Raw genomic sequence first — 23,866 nt, forward strand, 5'->3', positions numbered from 1 at the left:
TGTTCTGGAGAGGGTACCCAGGGGAGTGAACAGGCACCACTGGCCAGGAGACCCCCTCTGAGAAGGTGGCATCAGAGCTCCTGCGGAGAGTTAGGGAGAGAGTTACCGCACCTGGGGAGCTGCAGCCTGGAGGAGGGTGCAGGTGAGGGCTCAGGGGTGCAGTGTGGTCCTGCCAGGAGGGGGCTGGGCCACCCGCACCACCACTGCCCTGGGGAAGGACAGGGAAGCCCTGCGCCCACAGCCCTCCTCCTGCACTCTCAGCCCGCACTGCCCTGCTGCCTGGCACTTCCCCTGGTATCACAAGGATCTGTGCATTTCCTATGGCGCTGCACACAGGGACTTGCCAGCTCCTAGCTCCCCATAAATATTTGTTGGAAGAAAGTGCCCGCGGCCCTGTGGGCCAGGCCTCTGGCTGTGTTAGTGTTGGAAGGATTTCTGCCCAGCCTCCGGGCAGCCTCAGACCCACAGCCAGGAGCCACCTGAGAGCCCCACTACTGAGCAGGCAGCGATGGGTTTGCAGTTTTAGCGCACAAATGTTAGAAACATGTGCTGTGCCAGGCGGTGAATTCTATAAACCAATTTATTAACTATGTAAACAGCTGAATGTGTAAGTACATACACCTCTAATGCTGCTTGCGGTAGGGATTTCCTCCCGTGAGGGAGATGAAAATCTGGCCTGTGCATTTGTCAAAATCCTGCCTGTGGCCAGCCCCTAACACACATGCACATGCAAACCACACATGAATACACACGCACACATGAATACACACACACATGTGCACGCAGCCCGTGTGCCAACGGGGAGACTGCGCGGGTCAGACACCAAAGCAGCTCTCCCTGCAGACAGGCCCTCTGCCTTAGTTCCCGTGAGGAAGCAGTTGTAGGTAAGCGTTCTAACTTCTATTCCTTAAATAATCCAGAAAGAAAAAGTGGGATTTTAAAACTCCAAGCCCAGCAGAGGACTCGGAACAAGAGCGAAAGCACTCGAGGCTGGACGAAGTCTGGGTCTGCCTCCCGCTGCCAGGGCACCTGAGGGCCACTAGCAGTGGAATCCATTCCCTACAGTGTCTGTCTGGGGACAGAGGTGGGAACCAAAGTGAAATGGAGAAGAAGCAAGGGACGGGACGCCTGGGCACTCCCTCTCTCTGACTGGCACCCGGTGCCGGGGACAGGGAATGGCAGGAGGGTACCTGGCAAGGACCACACACACACACACACACACACACACACAGAGCCCCTGAGGGATCCTGAGAATGCCCCCTGTGAGCCCCAGGCATGGGCGGCCCCTGTAAGGAACTCTGGGGGCCCAGAGAGTTAATTAGGTAGGTGGTATTCTAGCCAGAAATCCTGCAACTGCCCCCATCACTGTCAACCCCCTCTTCCCCGTCCTGCCCAGAGGCAAGGGGGGTGGCAGTTGGAGATGCAGAGAAAGGAGGGCTGCTCAGAGGTCCCCACCCACCTCGGAGACCTGGGACAGTCCAGCATGGTTTCACGGCGGTTCTCCTCACTGTCTCTCTGGGCAGGCACTGTCCCTGTGGGCTCTCGTTCTTGCAGGCAATACTGACTCACTCTCTATGATCAGAACATCTAAGGTCATCTTGCCTCAGGCCACAGAAACCTTACTTCTCCAGAGTCATCCTTTCTTAACTTCGCCATCACACCTTCATAGTCGGAAAATAAAATCTGTGTACCTTGGCGGTTAAGACTCCCAGGTTAGATACGGCGTGTTGGGGCTTGCGTTCCAGCTGCTTCCTCCTGACTTCCTGCTACTGTAGACCCTGAGAGGAAGCAGTGATGGCTCAAGTAGTTGGGTTGCTCCCACCTGTGTGGGAGACCTGGCCTGAGTTCCCAGTTCTCAGCTTCAGTATGGCCCATACCTGGCTGTGTGGACATTTAGGGACTAAAAACCCAAATGGGCGCTCTGTCTCTTTTTCTGTCTCTCCGCGTCTCAAACAAGAAATTTTTAAAAATAAAAACTGATGTGCAGGGTGCTGGCGCTATAGCATAGCAGGTTAAGCCTCTGTCTGTGATGCTGGCATCCCATATGGGTGCCAGTTCACGTTCTGGCTGCTCCACTTCCAATCCAGCTCTCTGCTAATGCACATAGTGAAAGACGGCCAAAGTGCTTGGGCCTCTGCACTTACATGTGAGACCCAGAAGAGGCTACTGGTTCCTGACTTCTGAACAGCCCAGCCCTGGCCCTCTGCAGCCATTTGGGGGAGTGAACCAGCAGATGGAAGATCTCATTCTTTCTTCTCCTCTCTCTGTATCTCTGCCTTTCAAAATAAAAAGAAAAATCTTTTTTTTTTGGATAGGCAGAGTGGACAGTGAGAGAGAGAGACAGAGAGAAAGGTCTTCCTTTGCCGTTGGTTCACCTTCCAATGGCTGCCGCGGCTGGTGCGCTGCAGCCGGTGCACCGCGCTGATCCGAAGCAAGGAGCCAGGTGCTTTTCCTGGTCTCCCATGGGGTGCAGGGCCCAAGCACTTGGACAATCCTCCACTGCACTCCTGGGCCACAGCAGAGAGCTGGCCTGGAAGAGGGGCAACTGGGACAGAATCCGGTTTCCCCGACCGGGACTAGAACCAGTGTGCCGGCGCCGCAAGGCAGAGGATTAGCCTATTGAGCCACGGCACTGGCCCCACAATTCGCAATTTCAAAACAGTACCCAAAACACTGGCACGGACAGGGCCCGCTGAGGGTCACCCTGAGGGTCATGTGAGGCTCCCATCTGGCAGGCCCTGTGAGGTGGCTGGATGGGAGCGCCTGGTCACTGGGGCCCACTCAGCCAAGGCTCCATGCTGGGCTGTGGACCGTAGTAGATGCCCACGGTGCCCCCACAGCATTATGACACAGGGCCTCAGGGAGCTGGGCACGGCAGGGCAAGGTGTGTGTGTGTGTGTGTGTGTGTGTGAGCTCACTCACTCCCCCCTGCCACTGCCCTGTGGGTACAGGAGCCTTGACCTATGGCTTCTCCTCGTGCTTGGCTTGCCAAGCATCAGTGAGGCTCCGAGGGAGACGTGGTCAACTGGCTACCATGCACCAGACACCGCCTGAGTCCCTAGGTAAACAAAGAGGAACGGATACACGTTCACAGTGTAATGGGGAGAGAACCATCGATCATGTATGATTTATAGGTTTCATCTTTGTAAAAACATTATTGAGAATTAAAAAAAAAGATTTATTAATTTATTTGAAAGGCAGAGTTAGAGAGAGGCAGAGGCAGAGGGAGAGAGGGAGAGAGAGAGAGAGAGAGGTCGTCCCTCCACTGGTTCACTCCCTAAGTAGCCGCAGTGGCTGCAGCTGGGCTGATCCAAAGCCAGGAGCCAGGAGCTTCTTTTGAGTCTCTCATGCAGATGCAGAGGCCCAAAGACTTGGGCCATCTTCTACTGCTTTCCCAGGCCATAGCAGAGAGCTGGATTAGAAGAGGAGCAGCCAGGAATGACCTGGTGCCCATATGGGATGTCGGCACTGCAGGTGGCTGCTTTACCCTCTATGCCACAGTGCCGGCCTCCATTATTGAGATTTAATTAATGTGTAATAAAATTTCCCCATGTAAAGTTTATAAATGAAAGGCATAATATATTACACCATTAACATTTTAAAAATGTGGTAAAGTATAACAAGATTCACCATTTTAACCATTTCTTTTAAAGATTTATTTTATTCACTTGAAAGGCAGAGTGATAGAGAGGGAAAGACAGAGAGATCTCCCATCTGCAGGTTCAGTTCCCTAATGGCCCCAACGGCTGGGTTTGGGCCGAGCCGAAGCCGGGAGCTGGGGACTCTATCAGATCTCCCACATGGGTGGCAGGAACCTAAGTACTTGGGCCCTCTTCCATTAGGTTCCCAGGTGCGTTAGCAGGGCTTCGGATTGGAAGCAGAGCAGCTGGGACTCAAACCAGTGCTCTGGTGTGGGGTGCTGGCGTCAGGCAGCAGCAGATTAACCCGCTGTGCTACAACGCTGGCCCTGATTTCAACCATCTTTAAACTCATTAATTACATCACACTTGCATTGCTGTGTAACCATCACCACTGACTATTTCCAAAACTTTTCCTTCACCTGAAACTGAAACTCTATACAACTATTGCTTTTGCTACTGTAACCTCCAGCACTCAGTGACGGATCAGCAGGCGTGTGTGTGTGTGTGTGCCAAGAACCACAGCAACAGCCACTAAGCAACAACCCTCCAGTCCATCACCCACCTGGGCCCTGGGAGGCTAGAATCTACTATCTGGCAATATGAATCTGCCTATTCCAGATATTTCAAATTAGTGGAACCTTGCAGTCTCACCCTTCTCTGCTGGGTTCATTTCATGAGCAGGTTTCCAAGGCTTCTCCATGCTGCAACATCTACCAGAACTCTGTTTCTCTTTATGGGGGAGTAACCCACAACCGCACGGATGCACCACTCAGGTACTGGCGGACACTTGGGCTGTTCCTGCCTTTTGGCTATTGCTGATAATGCTGCAGTGAACCCCGCTGTGCAATTATCTACTTGGGTTCTCACTTTTAACTCTTTGGGGTATACAAGGGATATTTCACAGAGTTCATGGGAAGTGACATTAACAGATTTCATTTTGGTGCAAAAAAATTGAAATCCATGCACACGAGGAGTCTTCAAAAAACTTATGGAAACTGGAGCAGACTTTGTGGCACAGAGGGTTAGGTTGCCACTGGGGATGCTGGCATCCCATACTGAGTGCTGGTTCCAGTCCCAGCTCCTTGCTTCTGATCCAGCTTCCTGCTTGCACCTGGGGAAGACAGTAAATTACGGACCAAGTTCTTGGATCCCTGCCACCCAGTTGAGAGACCTGGATGGATCCCAGAGGATCCTGTCTTTGGTCTGGCCCAGCCCTGGCTGTTGTGGCTAAGTGGGATGTGGCAGTGCAGACAGTGGTTAACCCACTGTACCACAATGCTTGCTGCAAAATATTTGAAAGGGAGGGCGGGAGGGAGGGGGGAGGTGGAAGAAAGAGAGAGAGAGAGAATGCATGAACAGGCAAGAGCACTCCCAACTGCTGGGTCTTCCCCATATGCCAGCAATAGCCCATGCCTGGCCAGGCCAAAGCCAGGAGCCAGGAATTCAATCAGAATCTTCCACAGGGTGGCAGAAACCCAATCACTGGAGCCATCACCACTGCCTCCCAGATGTGCATTATCAGGAAGCAGGAGTCAGGACTCAGAGCTGGGACTGCAACCAACACACTCTGATTTGAGAGGCAAGGGTCCTAGCGTGTCTTAATGACTAAGCCAAAGACCAGTCATTTTCCAATTCTCATCTATCAGCTCATCTTCCTCTGAAAAGCTGTCAGCTTGCAACATCACACTGAAATTCCCGGGCTTCCTCAGCACCTACTGACGGCACAGCTGGCAACTTCAGGGCAGGTTTCCTATTGCATTCATCTTGGTATCTGTAGCACCCAGCACAGTCCTCCGCACACAAGCAGTGACTGAGTCAGTCTCCATCGAGAATCTACACACGGAGAGGCACCGACAAGGAACCCCCAAGCTGCAGGTGTCCACGTGCACCCTGCTCATGCCTGTGCATCCTCGGCGTGGCTCCCACTCGCCACGACTGTGGGAGGTGACTGCAGCGTTGCGTTCCACTGCCCCAGCTTGGGTCAGTGCTGCTCCTGCCTAAGGAGTACAAGTGATGTCCCGAGCTAAGTCCCCGGGCCTTTGACTCCTCAGGAGCTACAAGAGCTTGCTAAGTAAGTCTGATGTGATGTCTGGTGATCGAACCAAAGAACTGCTGGCTGCACTCGGGATTCCATCACCTTTGTGAGTTTCACTCAGGAAGTGTGCGGGCAACGGTGTTACCCATCACGGGTTGCTCTGGCCCCTTGTGTTATTATTTTTTTTTTATTTTTTTTTTTATTTTATTTTTTTTTGACAGGCAGAGTGGACAGTGAGAGAGAGAGAGACAGAGAGAAAGGTCTTCCTTTGCCGTTGGTTCACCCTCCAATGGCCGCCGCGGCCGGCGCGCTGCGGCCGGCGCACCGCGCTGATCCGATGGCAGGAGCCAGGAGCCAGGTGCTTTTCCTGGTCTCCCATGGGGTGCAGGGCCCAAGCACCTGGGCCATCCTCCACTGCACTCCCTGGCCACAGCAGAGGGCTGGCCTGGAAGAGGGGCAACCGGGACAGAATCCGGCGCCCCGACCGGGACTAGAACCCGGTGTGCCGGCGCCGCTAGGCAGAGGATTAGCCTAGTGAGCCGCGGCGCCGGCCCCTTGTGTTATTATTGAAAATTTCCAACCTAAAAAGGAAAGGGGCTTTGAGAACACACAGTGAGCCATGAGCTTGCCAATGAAGAGCCATCTGTGGTATGGAACTGGCTTATTTAATCAGCAATCAGCAAACAACGAGAGCGCTCTTAGAAACATATCGTACTGCACAGTAATTTGCACTGCTTATCTTTGATCTTCCTCAGCAGTCCTCGCTCTGTGCACATTTACGATCTTTGCTCTTAGTCCACATGCTTTTCCTCCAACTGTAACGAATCGTTTAACCCAAAGCTCTAAGGTGATGATCTAGAGCTTGCCCTGCTGAAAACACAGCTGACCGCAGGAAGTGAGCACGAGAGAGTTCGGGGGGACTCACGAAAGGGCTAGTGCCGCCCTCGCCAGGGTGGCCGTCCTCCTCATTGGGGCCAGGCACTTTGCCATGCCTCACTGTTGCTGTACTCTGTCTCTTTCATGAGGATGCCTTTGTGTGCTGGTTCAGGCCACTGTGCCAGCCAGCTAGTACCCAACATGCTGGGTGACCAGGTGTCCCCTTCTCACCCTCCAGGATCTCCTTGTTGGCCCATGGCCCAAACAGAAAGGCCTTCCCCGCTTATACTAACTCATCTCTTTCATTTGTGGTAAAAAGATACAAAGATCCTTCTACAAGCTATGCATAGCAAGTATTAAAGACTAAAAGTGAAAGTAGTCTCTGGGAGGCAGGTGCTGATGCTAGCACCAATGTCCCACATGGGCACTGGTTCGAGTCCAGGCAGCTCCACTCCCTGCAGTCCAGCTCCCTGCTAATGCACCTGAGAAAGCAGCGGAGGATGGCCCGGTGTTTGGACATCTGCATCCACGTGGGAGACCCAGATGAAGCTCGGGACCCTGGCTTCGACCTATTCTAGGCCTGACTGTTGTGGTCATTTGGGGAGTGAACCAGTGAATGGAATATCTGTCTCTCCCTCTTTCCCTGTGACTCTTCCAAATAATAAACAATTTTTTTTTTTAAAGAAAGCAGTATCTGAATAAATACAAATACCACTTGGCATTTTCACTAAATTTAATAAAATTTAATACATCCTTTAAAACAGTTTTTAAGACTTGAAAAAGCTCAAAACTGAGATCTTCAGAACAGGCCGGCCGCAAGTCCAGGCAGGAGGATTCTGTAATGTTTGATCCGTTCTCAGTGAAGCTGGTTCCCGTCTGCTCCCAGCTCCCAGCTCCCAGTCTCTGCTCGCACACGATTAGTGAGAAAGACTAAAAATAACTTGAACTTTAGTGCAGAGTCAACATAAAAAGGCGTGAAAAAAATTCCCTCAGAACCTTCCTTGTGTGTTTCCTTGGGCTTGCCTCTTCTGGCTCAATGTTGGTAAATTAGCATCCGACTTGGGTGAGAGCCAGAGTTGTGCTCAGCCTCCTTTTAATCGTGTAAAAATCCTGAAACAGAAATCAAGAACAGAAACAGGTCGGACGCGCCTTCTACACAAAAATTAATGCAAATCTACAGCCACGCTCAGGATTTCTCTGCTCAAGCTGTTTTGGTCTTGCTTTCCTTGGTATTTCCTTGATTCCTCCTTCTTCAATGTCAATTCCAAAACACACATTGTTATTTCCTTGTGAGTTGTATTAAGGTTCACCAGAAAAAAAAACAATCAATAGGATGTGTGTGTGTGTGTGTGTGTGTGTCTGTAGAATTGTGGAAGCTGCAAAGTTCCACATCTCAAGCTGGAGACCCAGGAAAGCTGATGGTCTAATTCCAGCCTGAGTCCAAAGGCCGGAGAACCAGGGGAGCTGATGGAGCACATGACAGTGCCAGGGCAGGAGAGGATCAATGTCCCAGCACAGCAGGCAGGCCCGCAGGCAACAGAGGGGCAAATTCCTCCTTCCTCTGCTTCGTTCTATTGGGACGCTCACCGGTGGGGTGGGAGGAGGCCTGCCCACACTGGGGAGGGCCACCTGCTTTAGGGATCCATCTTTCACTTGCTAATCTCATCTCAAAACATCCTCAGACACACCCAGAATCAAGGCTGAATCTGGGCACCACTGGACCCATTCGACACAAGATTCACCATCGTCCAGGATTTGTTTTGTGGGTTCTTCCGAAGAAGTGACAGGAGAAATGGAAACCTTTCCATAATTCTTGTTTATCTTTTGAAAGGATTTATTTATCTCAAGGGGAGATAGAGAGATATTATCTTTCATCCCACTGGTTCACTCCTCAAATGGCTGCAATGTCTGGGGTTAGGCCAGGCTGAAGCCAGGAGCCTGGAGTTCCTTCCAGGTCTCCCACCATGAGTGGCAGGGGCCCAAAAGCTTCCACTGCTTTCCCAGGCACATTTAGCAGGGAGCTCAATGGAAAAGTGGAGCAGCCAGGACTCAAACCATCGCTCAGATACACATCTTTTAGCTCACTGTGCAACACTGTGGGCCCCCATCTCAGTGATTTTGAATAACTCTGACAGAGTTTGACAAGGTTTCCAAGAGAATTAGGCTCCAAACATTCAGTTCCTTTCATGGCTCAAGCCTGTCCACTCAGGGTCTCCTGATGGTTCCCCCTTTCACTCCCTCGTGCCTCAGCACTTTATGCCAGATCACACAGGAGGCTTTTCTGGATTATCTAGGATGCATCTGGTGACTGAATTTGGCAAGAAGGAAACCACAAGGAGGAAGACATGCACGCTGAGACACACAGGTCAGGAACAAGGTGAGCGTGGCAGGGTGAGGTGCGACCCACTCCTCTGGAATTTCTGCTGGAACAATCGGGACGGGATGGGTGTGAAGCTGCGGACCAAGACACTGACTCAGGAGGAACATTTGGGATAAAGGCTGTTTGGTTTTAGAGGAGGAAGTTCATGTGTTTTAAGACAGGTAATATAGACAGCCTGAAAGACATCTGGATTAGGACCAAGGTTCTAAAAAATCAGCATGCCAGCTGACCTCGCACATGGCACGATGTTGGGTCTGCAACTTTCCATCTACAATTTTGGAGCCTCCCAAAGTCAAATGCATTTTACATTTATGTAGCAGATACATGTATGTCCTGGAGCTTTTGGATATTAGACACCTTTGTAGTCCTGAGTCCTTTGTTATTTTGTATCATAAAAAAACTGAATGGTTTCAAATTCAAGCAAGTTAAAACTTTGTACCTTGCCAAGTTGAATTAACCACACTGATGGCCTTTTGAGTCAGTTTTCCAACTCACTGCTACCATTTATTTCAAGATTTGCTTATGGCTTGCTCCTCCTGAACGGGATTCCTAGCCGTTAGAGGTAAAGACACACACACGTTTTAGCTGGCTTTTCTATGACCTTGCCCAACATCTCCCTAATGATCATTGCATTCACCCAAAGGACTGCTACGAGGACAAAAGCACAGCGCCTGTGGCCATGCAATGAAATTATATGGCTGGGTATCAGCAAGGCACCGGATAAAGTTCTTGTTACAGAGATGACAGAAAACATCTCCGGAGAACAGTTCACAGTTGCTGGATGACCTTACTGAAAAGATGCAACTGCCCAAGGGATAGTCCAGAATGTCTGTGCACTGCCTCTCCTTCCTCCACTCCAACCCCGCCTAGATCCAAGCCCTCATCTCTGCCAGTCTGATGTGCTAACATCACACTGTGCTTTCTCATCTGCTGTCTGTCCATGGACACCGGTCTTCCCAGGCAAAAAGACGGCGAACTGCAGAAGGGCACGTGGCTTGTGTGGGTCACGTGGCACTCAGTAACCCAGTCAGCACTGAGCGGACACCCCGGAGCCTGCGTCATGCGTGCTCCATCTCCTGAGGACAGCGGGTGAGGAGTGCAGGGAGCCAGCTCCTGCCCGTCCCTGCCCGTGACCAGTTCTGTGGTGCTGGGCCAGTCCCCACGCCTGTCTGCCTGGCTTATGTCACTGTGTGTCACTGCACACAGGGAGATAACGTGTAAGAACTTCCTGCATAAACTGGAGAAGGCTTAAATAGGTGTCCTGCTCTTCGGATGTTAATATGGTATCTCAACTGCTTTGAACCAATCAGGCCAAACCTTGGGTGTCGATGTCAAGTTTTTCAATGTTCAAAACTGTTCTTTGAATGACCCAGAGACACTTTCTGAATTTGTTTTCATCAGCAAATTTTCTTTAGAATTGAAAAAAAAAATCAACAAAAAAAAAACAAGAACACAGAAACAGCTCAATGCGTCCCTGGGCACTGGCACTGGGGGGCGGGGGTGGGGGGGCTTTGTGTTGCTGACCTCACTTCCGCCCCAACCTTCTCCCGTCAACTCTGCTGTGGTGTGGAGGGGATGCCGCGGCCAGCCTCACCCTCCTCCTGCCCAGGTGCTCTGTGAGTGGCAGTTCCCAAGTGTTCACACAGATTTGTTCGTTCGAATGGGGAGTGGTGGCAAGAGGGGGCAATGGAAGCCCCACTTGGCGGCTGCCGGCCGCTCTGCCTGCTGGCTGGTGTGCACCTGGATTTCTTAGTGAGGCCAGGAGGTGAGGAAGGAGGAAGGATCGGTGGCCTCTGCCTCTCCACCCAGCGCCACCTGTTTCTGGGCTTAGAGAAATTCCCCCAGATCCTGTGGCTAGCGGACTACATGTTCAGGTTCGGGGGATTCCGAATCCTTCCTTTGTGCTTCACCACTGCTAACTCAGGGAGAAGCCGCAAGAGGCTGCTTGCAGCTGTCGTGAACTCTTTATTAACCAACTACGGTGCAGTACGCACTAGCGTAAAGCAGCTGGGATCTGCACGAAGACAGCCGTGCTCCGAATCCCAGGCTTCTTACCTACCAGTTGCTTGGCCCTGGCATGTCACTTCCTCACTGTCGCTGCTGGAGAAGTACACGTTCAAGTTCTCTCTGTGTAGTGCATGAAAAGCAACACAAACACAATCAGAGAGCCACGCTCCATTTCCCAGTTGTTGTTGGAACTGACCAAAGTGCATTTTCAAAGCCTAACAGGTCTCAGGAAATGGTAACCATTCTTAAAAGAACTATGTGTGTAATCTTTCTGAAGACTGCTTCCAACTGGCCTAAATTAATTTTGCTTTTAATTAAGTCTCTAACTGCTAGCGATCCACAGAGAGCAGTGATGGCCCAGGGGGAGTGTGGCTATATGAAGGCCACGCCTGCGTCCTGCAGGTGCCACTTGGCGCGCAGCGCAGCTGTCGCCAGCTCACTGAGGAGTCTCCTGGGCTCAAAATTTTGTCAAGCAGGTGAAAAGCCAGCATCGTCAGAACAAATCATTTATTCCAAGTCCCATCAGTTTAAGACCTTTTCAAAAGTTATTACACAAATGAGTATTGAACTCAGAAACTAATTTTTGCAGCTATTGCATTTGTAACAAAGTTAGTATCCACAGGCTCTTGGTCTGGAAGATCTGAGCGTTTCCATTATTTAGAATCCATGAGGAAGGTTTCAAAGTCCAGATCCAGGTCAGAGACGAGGGCGCTCACAAAGTCATCGACGGAAGGACACTTCTGAAGCAGACCTGCAAGAGAGGACAGGTCAGATGAGGGGGCGGGCAGAGGGGTGTGCTGAGTGCTGAGTGCGGGCCGAGGGCGCGCCGAGCCTGCCAGCTGTCCGACATCAGGCCCTGGGTGGTCAGGGGCAGTGGAGGGCCCTGGAGCTGCTTGGAACTTTCAGGCGTTTTTCTAGCCAATCCACAGTTTATAGATTCAGGCCATGCATACTTCCCAAGGGCTTCTTTCTTATTATTACTGCAGATATGACTGTCTACTTGGAGTGATGCTAGAAGACTCATTTTGGAATGATTCAGAGTGTTGAAGTTAAATTACTTATCAAATATATATATATATATATATTTTTTGGACAGGCAGAGTTAGTGAGAGAGAGAGAGAGAGAGAGGTCTTCCTTTTTCTGTTGGTTCACCCTCCAAATGGCCGCTATGGCCAGTGCGCTGCGCTGATCCGAAGCCAAGAGCCAGGTGCTTCCTCCTGGTCTCCCATGCAGGTGCAGGGCCCAAGCACTTGGGCCATCCTCCACTGCCTTTGCAGGCCACAGCAGAGAGCTGGCTGGAAGAGGAGCAACTGGGACAGAATCCAGCGCCCCGACTGGGACTAGAACCTGGGGTGCCAGCGCCGCAGGTGGAGGATTAGCCTAGTGAGCCACCACACTGGCCTACTTATCAAATTTTATTATCAAGTTCTATGTACTTAAAATCAATCATGGGGCCGGCGCTATGGCACAATAGGTTAATCCTCTGCCTGCAGCCCAGCATCCCATATGGGTGACGGTTCTAGTCCTGGCTGCTCCTCTTCCAATCCAGCTCTCTGCTATGGCTTGGTGAAAGAGTAGAAGATGGCCCAAGTCCTTGGGCCCCTGCACCCGCATGGGAGACCAGGAGGAAGCACCTGGCTCCTGGCTTTGGACTGGCACAGCTCCAGCAGTTGTGGCCATTTGGAGAGTGATCCAACGGGAAGGAAGACCTTTCTGTCTTTCCCTCTCACTGTCTGTAACTCTACTTCTCAAATAAATAAATAAGTAAAAATCAATCATGTGCTAATTCTTTTGCAGAAATACATCAGGGTGAAGTTACTGGCTTCCCTCCAGATTTCCCTGTTTTAGAGAATGCGTAGCTCTGCACACTTGCTAACTGGGCAATGTAGAAATCACTTTAAAAGTTTCTGCATATGTCTCTCTTTCAAATAAATACATATTTTTTAAACAGGGGGTTTCCAGTGTGGAGTAGCAAGTAAAGCTGCCCCTACAACACTGGCATCCCACATGGGCACTGATTTGTGTCCCAGCTGTTCCATTTCCAACCCAGCTCCCCACCAATGCACCTGGGAAGGCAGCAGAAGATGATCAGATGCTGAGGTCCCTGCCACCCATAGGAAACCTGGATGAAACTCCAGGCTTCAGCCTGGCCCAGCCCTGGTCATTGTGGCCATCTGTGGAGTGGACCAGCAGATGGAAAATTTCTCTTTCTCTGTAACTCTGACTTTTGAATAATTAAATAAATACATCTTTTTTTAAAAAAGCCTACTATTCAAATTTCCTCATCTAATATACAAGATTGTTATGAAGACAGAACAAGAAGTAGGAGAAAGTGATGAGGCTCCATGTCCAGCATACACTAACAATTCAACAGAAAGCTGAACTTATCTCCATTCTTCACTCCAAAGCAGCCACAGGCAAAGATTCAGGCAATCGACCTTGTTGCTTCAACCTGTGTTCTCTCAGCAGGGGATGCGACCTCGCAGGCTGAACAGGTTTTATGGGTTGGCTTAATGTGAGGCATGCCTGGTATAAAACTGCACCCAACATCAGGATGCTGGGAGACTGCCAGATCCTCCATCATTCTCTAAATCTTTAATGCAACCAGTGAACATGTATTGATTATTTGCTGCGTGCGAGCATCAGGCCAGTTCATGAGCCTACAAAGCTGGGCAGGCTAAGTCACAGTGTGAGGTGAGAAGGACCTGACCACAAACGTACACTGTGTGGACCTGCACATCCCTACAGGGTGGAAAAAACCACCATGACCCCTACTCATGCCACACATAAAAGCTAACTTGAGACATTTACACACCGCACTGTAAAAGTTAAAATCATGACATGTCTGGAAGGAAACACAGCGTGTCTTTGTGAGCTTGAGGTAGGCAAAACTAACTTGCTTCCCAACTTCCCTCCCTCCTGCCTCCCTGCCCTTCCCCCTCCTTTTAAAAGACTTATTTATTTATTTGAAAGGCAGAATGACAGAAGGGGGAGAGACGGAGAGAGAAAGACATCTTCCATTCACTGGTTTACTCCCCAAATGGCCGCAACGGCTAGGGCTGGGCCAGGTTGAAGCCAGGAGCCCACATGGGTGCCACGTAGGTGCCACGTGGGTGGCACAGGCCCAAGCACTAGGCCATCTTCTGGTGCTTTCCCAGGTGCATTAGCAGAGTGGCAAGCACTTGAAATGGCTCCTGTATATGGGCTGCCGGCTTAGTAGGCAGCAGCTTAACCGGCTGCACACAGTGCAGGCCGCCAAATGTTTCTCTGAACAAAGAAAGGATTAACCATAAAAGGAAAAAAAGTCAGTACGGCACCCTGGGTTCTAGTCCTTGTTGGGGCGCCAGATTCTGTCCCGGTTGCTCCTCTTCCAGTCCAGCTCTCTGCTGTGGCCTGCAAAGGCAGTGGAGGATGGCCCAAGTGCTTGGGCCCTGCACCTGCATGGGAGACCAGGAGGAAGCTCCTGATTCCTGGCTTCGGATCAGCGCAGCGTGCCGGCCGTAGCAGCCATTTGGGGGTAAACCAACAGAAGGAAGACCTTTCTCTTTGTCTCTCTCTAACACTGTCAAAAAAAAAAAAAAAAAAAAAGTCTACTCTTTATAAGAAACTATTAGGGGCCGGCGCCGCGGCTCACTAGGCTAATCCTCTGCCTTGTGGCGCCGGCACACCGGGTTCTAGTCCCGGTCGGGGCGCTGGATTCTGTCCCGGTTGCCCCTCTTCCAGGCCAGCTCTCTGCTGTGGCCCGGGAGTGCAGTGGAGGATGGCCCAAGTGCTTGGGCCCTGCACCCCATGGGAGACCAGGAGAAGTACCTGGCTCCTGCCATCGGATCAGCGCGGTGCGCCGGCCGCAGCGCGCCGGCTGCTGCGGCCATTGGAGGGTGAACCAATGGCAAAAGGAAGACCTTTCTCTCTGTCTCTCTCACTGTCCACTCTGCCTGTCCAAAAAAAAAAAAAAAAAAAAAACTATTAGGACAGTGAAAAGGTAAATGAAAGAGTAGAGGAAACAATCACACAACATACATTTCCCATGAACTTGTATCCGGAGTAGATCAACAAGTCTTTCAACTCATCGTAAGAAGACTTTCAGGAATTATAAATGGAGAAAAGATTTGTCTGTGCACAAGGTCAGACTTTTCATAAAATACGATATCCAAACAAGCAGATATAATGAATAGGCACTGAGAAGATAATTGCTATCATTAGTCATCAGGAAACAGAAACTAAAATCACAATGAGATACTATTAAACATCCACCAGGATGGCTGAAGTTAAAAAGACTGACAAGGCTGTGGGCAACCTAAATCATCATACATTTGTGGTGGAGGTAAAGTGATACAGTCACTCTGGAAAAGGGTGTGGCAGTTTCTTATAACGCATACCTTCCCCATAATCCTGCAATTTCACTCCATATAACAGAAGAGAAAGGATTTAAACAACCCCTACTTACAAATAACACAAGTTCCCAGCGACTGGATACAGATAAACATACTGATACGTTATGTAATGGAATATTACTCAGCAACAAAAAGGAACAGACAACCCATGTAAGTCATATCATGGATTTTGAAACTTCACATGGGGGGCCAGCGTTGTGCCTCCAATGCTGGCATCCCATGTGGCTTAAGTCCCGGCTGCTCCACTTCCAATCCAGCTCCCTGCTAATGGCCCAGGAAAAGCAGCAGAAGGTGGCTTAAGTGCTTGGGCCCCTGCTCCCCAGTGGGAGACCCGGATGGAGCTCCTGGCTTTCTCACTTTGGCCTAGCTCAGCTCTGGATGTTGTGGACACTTGGGAGCACACCAGAGGAAGGGAAATCTCTCTGTTCCTCCTCCCTCTGTAACGTTATTACTCAAGCGGACTCACTCAAATCCTAAAGCCGGTTTTACACATTTCTTAAGTGTCAGGTTTCTCGATGCAGAGAATACTTGTAGGGAAAATATTTCAATATGACTCTCAATCAAATGTGACACCATTTTCCCCCCTTTAATACTTGAAATCTTTCTGTAATTACATGACTGGAAACATCAGAAGGTAAAACCACTGATTCAGACCCAATCTATCCCAGGATGGCTGGCCATCCTGTTCCTTTGAAGTGGTTCAATTCAACTCAACAAACTGTCCAAATGTGCCCTTATTCTCTCCTCAGAGCTAACCAGCACGCATCCTGCTCCAACTGCTCATCTAAAACCATGCCTGAATCCTCAGAGAACACAGATGGTGGCAACAAAAGAAAAATGTACTCACGGTCTTTTTGAATAAAATCTTAGAGTGGAATGGTTTGATAACTCACTCTGTACTGTGACTGCGTAAGATGGAGGTGCACAAGGAAAAACCCGGACCCGAAGGAAGAAAGAACAGCTACTGGGGAGAGGGGGCCCGGGCACGCTGTTCCGGGAGCCTCTCCCTATAAATAGGGTTAAGTGTTTTGCGAGTGTCAACATGAACTAATCACGGCACAGAGAAGCAAAAGAAAAACCCGCTGTTTCAGGCAGCTCCACAAATAAGAAAAATTGAACTTGGCTTTTCTCTGTGTGTACAGTCAAAAAATTCCGAGAATACTTTGGTTTCTTTTTGTTAAAGCTGACAAAGATGTCCCTTCTGTCTTCAAGTGTTAACTTTAGAAGGGTGACAATTAGACTAGTACTTTCCTAGGAGGTCCTGGAAACAGGTTGGTGCTGTAGCATCGTAAGTGGGTGGAGGAGACAAATCACCGAAGTTAGGAGGGAAAATGGATGGACTTTTGCCAAAAGTCTCAAACATTCTAACAACTAAAAAGAGACAAGTGTCAATGATAGAAAAATAGACAATAAAATATATGTGATATATAAAAAAAAACCACAAAATTGCATTAGGACACAAATGGCACATACAAATTTGTAAGAAAGAAATCAAGTAGCTGGTTTTCATCTGTTTGTCCTACTAAGTGGGGTAGAAAATACATAATGAGCAGTTAAATAATGATGATTTAATTTATTTTTCTCCTCATTTTACCTAAGGGGCAAATGGGCTAATAAAAGATGGAACAAGCCAGAACATTTTTCCTTCTGCTCTGCTCAAACTAGAATGTTTCATAACCTTGAAGTATGAGGGCAATTACTCCAAGCCTGACTAAAATAAATTACGATTATCAAAAGGATTCCAAGGCTGACTCTGGAGGTAGGAGAGTCGCCCCAACCACACTGACTCCCGTGTGACTCCCATGTGGTGTGGAGCTGGACACAGGAGAAGTCAGAGCTAGCGTGCAGGACCTGGCCCAGACAGCCAGGCTGGAAAGAGCTCACAGGGGGAGGGTATTTAGCTCGTGGTTAAGAGGCTGCTAGAGACGCATGCACCCCATACTCCAGTGCTTGGGTTCCAGTCCTGGCTCCACTTCTGAGTCTAGCTTCCTGCTGATGTGTACCCTGGGAGCCAGTGGTGACAGCTCAAGCGGTTGGGTCCCTGCTACCATGTAGAAGACCTAGATTGAGTTCCCAGCTTCTGGCTTCAGCCTGGCTCATTTCTGGTTCTTCTGGGCCTTTGCAGGAGTGAACCAGCAGATGGGAAATCTGTGTCTCTCTACCTTTCAACTAGAGAGTGTCCATGGGAGGGACCACCATTTGCACCACTAACAAATGATGACAGCCATTTCATGGAACAGTTACCGAGTGCTGGACATCGTGCTGAGAGTGTTAACCCATCTGTTTCTTAAAACACACTTGTGAGGGACCAGTCTCACAAATCAGAGTACAGAAGCAAAGGAGGTGGCAAGACTCCTGCGTTTGTTCTGCTGTAGCCCTAGCAGTCTGGTTCCAGGGCGCATGCTCCTACAGCACTAGGCCGCATCGCCTCATGCCCTGAACCTCTCTACGATAAAAGGTCCACATTTAGCATTCTCAATGCGACAAGCTTAAATATGTGGAGAAATTCTTTACAAAGTCTCCCCACTGCCTGATGCCACCTGTGACCGTATGTATTCAACTTACCCAGTGTCCCTTGCTGCCTTGTAGACGGAGTCAAATCATCCCTTGCTTTTTGGGCAATTCCATTTCCAAGCCACGCAGCGCACTGCACGAGCAGGCACAGCACAGCACTAGCAAACGTGGCGGCCTCTGCCCCGCTGTATGACTGGGACTAGACAGGCACTCAGGCACAGGCACCAGGGCGGCAGGCTCAAAATACTTAGTGCTTGCCTTGGCCTGACGCTGGGAGAACAAGGTGCCCAGGAATGTTGCACTTGTTTTGGGTGGCCTCCACACCTCTGTGCTAACCCCTTTGCACACAGAAGCCCTAACTATGCTTCACTAAGGACAAACTGTCAGCTCTAGGACAAATTTAAAATGTTCATAAAGCTGCGAGACCACAACCTGTTATTTTGCAACATGTAACAGATATAAAATCCATATAACAGCCAAAAATCCAATCAGATCTTCATTTCAAAATTAGCATACTCGTGGCCTGAACCCTTGCACCCCTTGGATGGCCTCTTGGATGTAGAACCAACACAGTTACATGAAAATGTGACTGAGAGCAACGGGCTGGCCTCTGCCTACGCCTCTAAGCCAATCTTGAGGGCAGAATCTTGTTCAGGCTCCCTTTAACCAGTTCCTGGTGTGAAATGCTTCATGTATCATTTAATTTAGAGAGCACAGGTGATCACTGAGGAATGAAAAAGCATTAGCATTATTCTAAGCTTTGAATGAGAAGTAAAATAGTTACAGCTTGCATCACTGTTAAGTAATCTATGAAATTTCATATACTGCTTAAGACCAACTGAGTGTGCCCAATAAAATTAAACTGGTTGAGATGGATCAAAGTTTAGTGGAGGCCATGGAAGAACAAATGAAGGGGGCTAGCACTGTGGCGTAGCAGGTAAAGCTGCTACCTGCAGGGCCACCATCCTATATGGATGCTGGTTCAAGTCCCAGCTGCTCCACTTCTGATCCAGCTCTCTGCTGTGGTCTGGGAAAGCAGTAGAAGATGGCCCAAGTCCTTTGGCCCCTGCACCCACGTGGGAGACCCAGAAGAAGCTCCTGGCTCCTGGCTTCAGATTGGGCCAGCTCCAGCCATTGCAGCCTTCAGGGGAGTGAACCAGCGGATGAAGATTCTCTCTCTCTCTCTCTCTCTCTCTGCTTCTGCCTCTCTAATAAATAAATAAATCTTAAAAAAAAAAAAAGACCAAATGAAGGAATCATAAACAAAACATTTGTATGTATTTTCCCATTCATTGATTCATTCATTCACTCATCCTTATCTATACCTCAAGTGCCTAATGTAAATTTGCGGCTTGTAGCAAAAAAAAAAAAAAAAAAAAAAGACCATCAGTAATAGGAAGCTGTTACATATAAATATTACTGACAGAAATAATGATTTGCTGGGCCAGAAAATGTAGGCCAATGTCATGGGTGTCACTTGGGAATCTGCTAAAAGTGTAAATTCTTGATCCTTATCCCAGACCCACTCACTCAGGAACTGGGAGTGGCACAACATTTATTTGCCTACCAATTCAGATACCCATGTGCCACACTGGAGCACCTGGGTTCTGTGCTCAGCTCTGGCTCCTGACTCCAGCTTCCTGCTAATGCACACCTTGGGAGTCAGCAGTGATGGCTCAAGAAGTTGAGTGCTCACCACCCACATGGGAGACCTGGATTGCATTCCAGACTCCTAGCTTTGGTCTGGCCCAGTCCTGGCTATTGTGTACAATTAGTGAATCAGTAGATGAGAGTTCTCTAATGCTAATGCTGATTCCCAAACAGATAACAATTAATTAATAAAAAAGAAGTCTCCAGCCGGGAGCATTATGTATGGGAGCTCAGAGCAGCATTTTTATTTTTAAATATTGATTTACTGATTTCAAAAATCATAGGTACTGAGAGAGAGGAGAGACAGACAGAGAGATCTTCCATCTGCTGGTTCATTCCCCAGATGGCTTCAATAGCCAGTTCTGAGCCAGCTGAAGTCAGGAGCCAGGAGCTTCATCCGCGTCTCCCATGTGGGTGGCAGAGGCCTAAGCACCTGGGCCATCCTACACTGCTTTTCCGGGTCATTAGCAGGGAGTCGGATGGGAAGTGGAGCAGCGTGGACTTGAACTAGTGCCCACATGGGATACTGGCACTGCATCGCCATGCCAGCCCTAGCATTATTTTAAAGAATTCAGGGCCGGCGCCGCGGCTCACTAGGCTAATCCTCCGCCTAGCGGCGCCGGCACACCGGGTTCTAGTCCCGGTCGGGGCGCCGGATTCTGTCCCGGTTGCCCCTCTTCCAGGCCAGCCCTCTGCTGTGGCCAGGGAGTGCAGTGGAGGATGGCCCAGGTGCTTGGGCCCTGCACCCCATGGGAGACCAGGAAAAGCACCTGGCTCCTGGCTCCTGCCATCGGATCAGCGCGGTGCGCTGGCCGCAGCGCGCCAACCGCGGCGGCCATTGGAGGGTGAACCAACGGCAAAAGGAAGACCTTTCTCTCTGTCTCTCTCTCTCACTGTCCACTCTGCCTGTCAAAAAAAAATAAAGAAAGAAAGAAAAAAAAAAAAAAAGAATTCAGAAGCAGGGTATGTGTGGGTTGCTAGGAACACCCTGGAAAACAGTGTTCTGTGTTTACCAGTTATTGACTCTTGTGAGGAAAGCTCAGTCAGGCAGCAGCTGAGAGGGGCCCATGAGGGGAAGACCAGGGAGCAGTGTGGTGGGCACTGGCGCTCTGGGCGAGTGCGGGGGCCCTGCTCTCTGGGGTCTGCCTGGCAGCGATCCTGAGGAGAAAGGGTTTGTGTTCTGGTTGCTCCACTTCCAATCCGAACCAGCAGATGGAAGATTCTCTGTATCTCCCTCTCTCTCTCTGTAACTCTTTCAACTAAATAAATACATCTTTTAAAATAAAACAATAAAAAACTAACATCAGCTCCAGCCGTGTGCTCCACACGGTGTGTTGGAAATAGCAGGCACACGGATAGAGGGAGACAGCCTCTCTAGTCCCAGGAGGTTTGCTGGCTGGGGAGAAAGCCATGGAAATGCAATTTGGTTCACATAGAACAACATATAATGGAGGCGGAGTGATGGCCAGGCAGCTGGGACGCTGCTCGGGAGATGTCTCGATTCTTTTGTCAGGAGCAGGCTATCTGTGAGAGTCCAGAGCTGGATGCCCACAGGCTGGGGGCTGGATCACTACTAGGAAGAGGACCAGGCCAGACAGGGCGACAGGGGGAAGACTCAGTAGACAGGTACTTGTTTGTGCTGCCCAGCACCCATTCCCCTCTGGTTGGAGTAATGATTCTGCTTTGGAGCAGTGGCTTTGGGGACATCTGACAACGTCTGAAGACCTTCTTGGTTGCTCCATTAGGGAGCGCAACCAGTGGTGTTTGGTGAAACTTGCCTACTGCACGTAGGACAGGTCCCAGGGCAAAAATGCGCCTCGTCCCAAAGGATAGCACCTGCTGCAGTCCATCAACACAGCCCGATGGAAGCCTCTGTTGAGCGCCCCCCAGCCTTCCCCTTGCTGCACGAGGCTGGCCACACGTGCTCTTCCAGGAATGCGAGGTGTTTGCTTGTTTAAAGATTTATTTATTTATTTGAAATTCAGAACTAGAGAGAGAGAGAGAGAGACAGAAGCAGAGATCTTCCATCTGTTGGTTCACTCCCTTTATGGTGGCAAAGGCCAGGGGTCAACCAGGCTGAAGCCAGGAGCATAGAGCTTCATCAGGGTCTCCCACTTGGGTGCAGGGACCCAAACACTTGGGTCATCTTCCACTGCTTCTCCCAGGACATGAGCAGTGAGCTGGATTGGAAGTGGAGCAGCTGGGATGAAAAACAGCACCCTTATGGGATGCCAGCCTCCTAGGCAGTGGCTTAACCCGCTGTACCATGATGCCAGCCCCGGGAATGGGTTTTAATTTCAGTTTTTACTTATTTATTTGAAAGGCAGGGACAGAGATCTCCACCCACTGGTTCACTCTCCCAAAGTCCCCAGCAGCAGGATATGGGCCAGGTTGAAGCAAGGGCCTAAACTCAATTCAGGTCTCCTGCATGGGTGGCAAGGACACAACTACTTGACCATCCCCTGCTGCCTTCAAGGGTGTGCATTAGCAAGAAGCTGGAATTGGGAGCAGGGCTGGGATACTGGATGCAGGGGTCCCAAGTGAGAGCTTAATCACCACGCCAAACACCAGCCCCAAAATCAGAGTCTTGAGCAGAATAAGGAGAGCTTTGAAGATGCCTGGACCTGCCCTCCCGGCACCGATGTCTTCACAAACACAACCCCCGGGGCCTTGTTCTCAAGTCTCTCAGAGATTCCGTGGCCTCCTCTGTATCATTCCAAAATCTGCCACTTTTGCTTTAGCAAGCCAGACTTCTCTTTCTTCCCAACACACTCCCAGCTGACCAAAAGCGATGAGTTCACAATTTGTCAGAAGGAATGCCACGATGGCTGGGGGACATGGACATTTTTAAGGACCTGCTTGGTAGACCCAGGGTTTACACTTACAAGGAGGCTTCCTTCCCCCCAGCCCCATTCAAACGACCCCATCTTTCTTCTGATTTATAAAGTCGGGGTCATACAAGAGCAAGCTGGATTGTCTACTGCTCCTCCCCAAGCTCCCAGGGGTGGTGCTGGCCAAAGTGAGGGCGAGGACAGCTCACTGCAGCAGAGCCTGCTGGGGAGTGCTGGGGGTCCTGGAACCGGTTCTTTCCTTTGCAGTCAGGGAAGGAAAGGCCCTTGCCTGTGGGTTTTGAAGGTGTGAGGAAGTTCATGGAGGGCGGCGTGTGTGTCTGAGGCTACCTGAGTGCCTCCAGATGACAAAGACCAACACCCACCGGGAGTGGCTAGTGTTGCAGGCCAGGACGGCCAGGTCACACAGCACACTGGTTCTTTAAAATCAAAGCTAAAAGCCAACTGCATTCTTATATTTCAGCCTTAGCACTGTACTTATTTTAAAGTAAGTTCCCAGGACCAGGTTTACATTTAAGGCCTACAGGCATCACTTGTTTAGGGGACAGTCTGGTGAACGGAGAGGAGCTTCAGGCTCTCAAGGGAAGGTCTGGGGACAACAGCCCAGCTGGGAAAGCCAGCAGCGGAACTCCCCCGTGGTTCTCCAGCCGCCGCAGAGACCATGCAGGTTTAAATGTGGGGCTGAATGGAACATTATCTGGACTGAATAGTTTTCTGTTTATCTTTTTTTGAGAGGCAGAGAGAAAGAGCACTCTCTTCTGCTGGTTCACTCCCCAAATGCCCACAACGGCAGAGGCTGGGCCCACGTCTCTTACGTGGTTGGCAGGAACCCAATCACTTAAACCATCACGGCTGTCTTCCAGAGTGTGCATTAGCAGGAAGCTGGAATCAGAGCCACTGAGTATCAAACCCAGGACCTTCAATATGGGATGTGGGCATCTTTATTACATCATTATCATTATCAAGTTTATTTATTTATGTTTATTTGAAGGGCAGGACTCATGTAGCTGAGCCATCATCTGTTGCCTCCCAGAGTGAGCACTACCAGGAAGCTGCATGGAAAGCGGAGGCGGAATCTGATCCGAGGCACTCTGATACGGGATGTGGGGATCTTAACCCCTACACCAAATGCTAGTCCTTCTCATAGCTCTTCGTATTTAAAATTTTGGTCTAATTCTCTCCTTCTGACTGTACAAAAGTCTTCCTTGGAAGCGGTGCCAAGGAGGAGCGGCGAAGAAAAATAAATTCTTTCACCGTCACTTCCCTGTGCCTTGTTTCTGCTAGAAGAAATCCGAGAAAAAGTAAGACATTAGAGTTTACTGCAGCCTGGGAAGTTCCTGTCATTCTGCCTTGCTAGGCTGCCACGAGGATCTGACAGTGTGTGTGACACAGAGAGCTGCTTCCTGACTGGCAAAAAAGACCACCAGACCCACAGGCTTATGACAATCTCCTTCTTGGTTCACGAGTTGAAGCATGAGGTTGCTTATTATTTTTGCACAAGTTGAATTGCAAACTGTGGT

The 23,866-nt window shown here is 49.9% G+C and overlaps 1 protein-coding gene across 1 annotated transcript in view; it reads right to left on the reverse strand.

The window, feature by feature from the left end:
* Nucleotides 1-11,431: 11,431 nt before the first annotated feature.
* Nucleotides 11,432-23,866, reverse strand: part of MIPEP (mitochondrial intermediate peptidase) — a 172,125-nt gene continuing 159,690 nt past the window's right edge. The window contains exon 19 of the mRNA XM_002712797.5: nt 11,432-11,690. Within this exon, the coding sequence (XP_002712843.2) occupies nt 11,593-11,690 (98 nt within the window). The 3' untranslated portion in view covers nt 11,432-11,592. The remainder of the gene's footprint in view (nt 11,691-23,866) is intronic.

Source organism: Oryctolagus cuniculus, chromosome 9 (genome assembly GCF_964237555.1).
Source record: "Oryctolagus cuniculus chromosome 9, mOryCun1.1, whole genome shotgun sequence".
Taxonomy (NCBI): Eukaryota; Metazoa; Chordata; class Mammalia; order Lagomorpha; family Leporidae; genus Oryctolagus; species Oryctolagus cuniculus.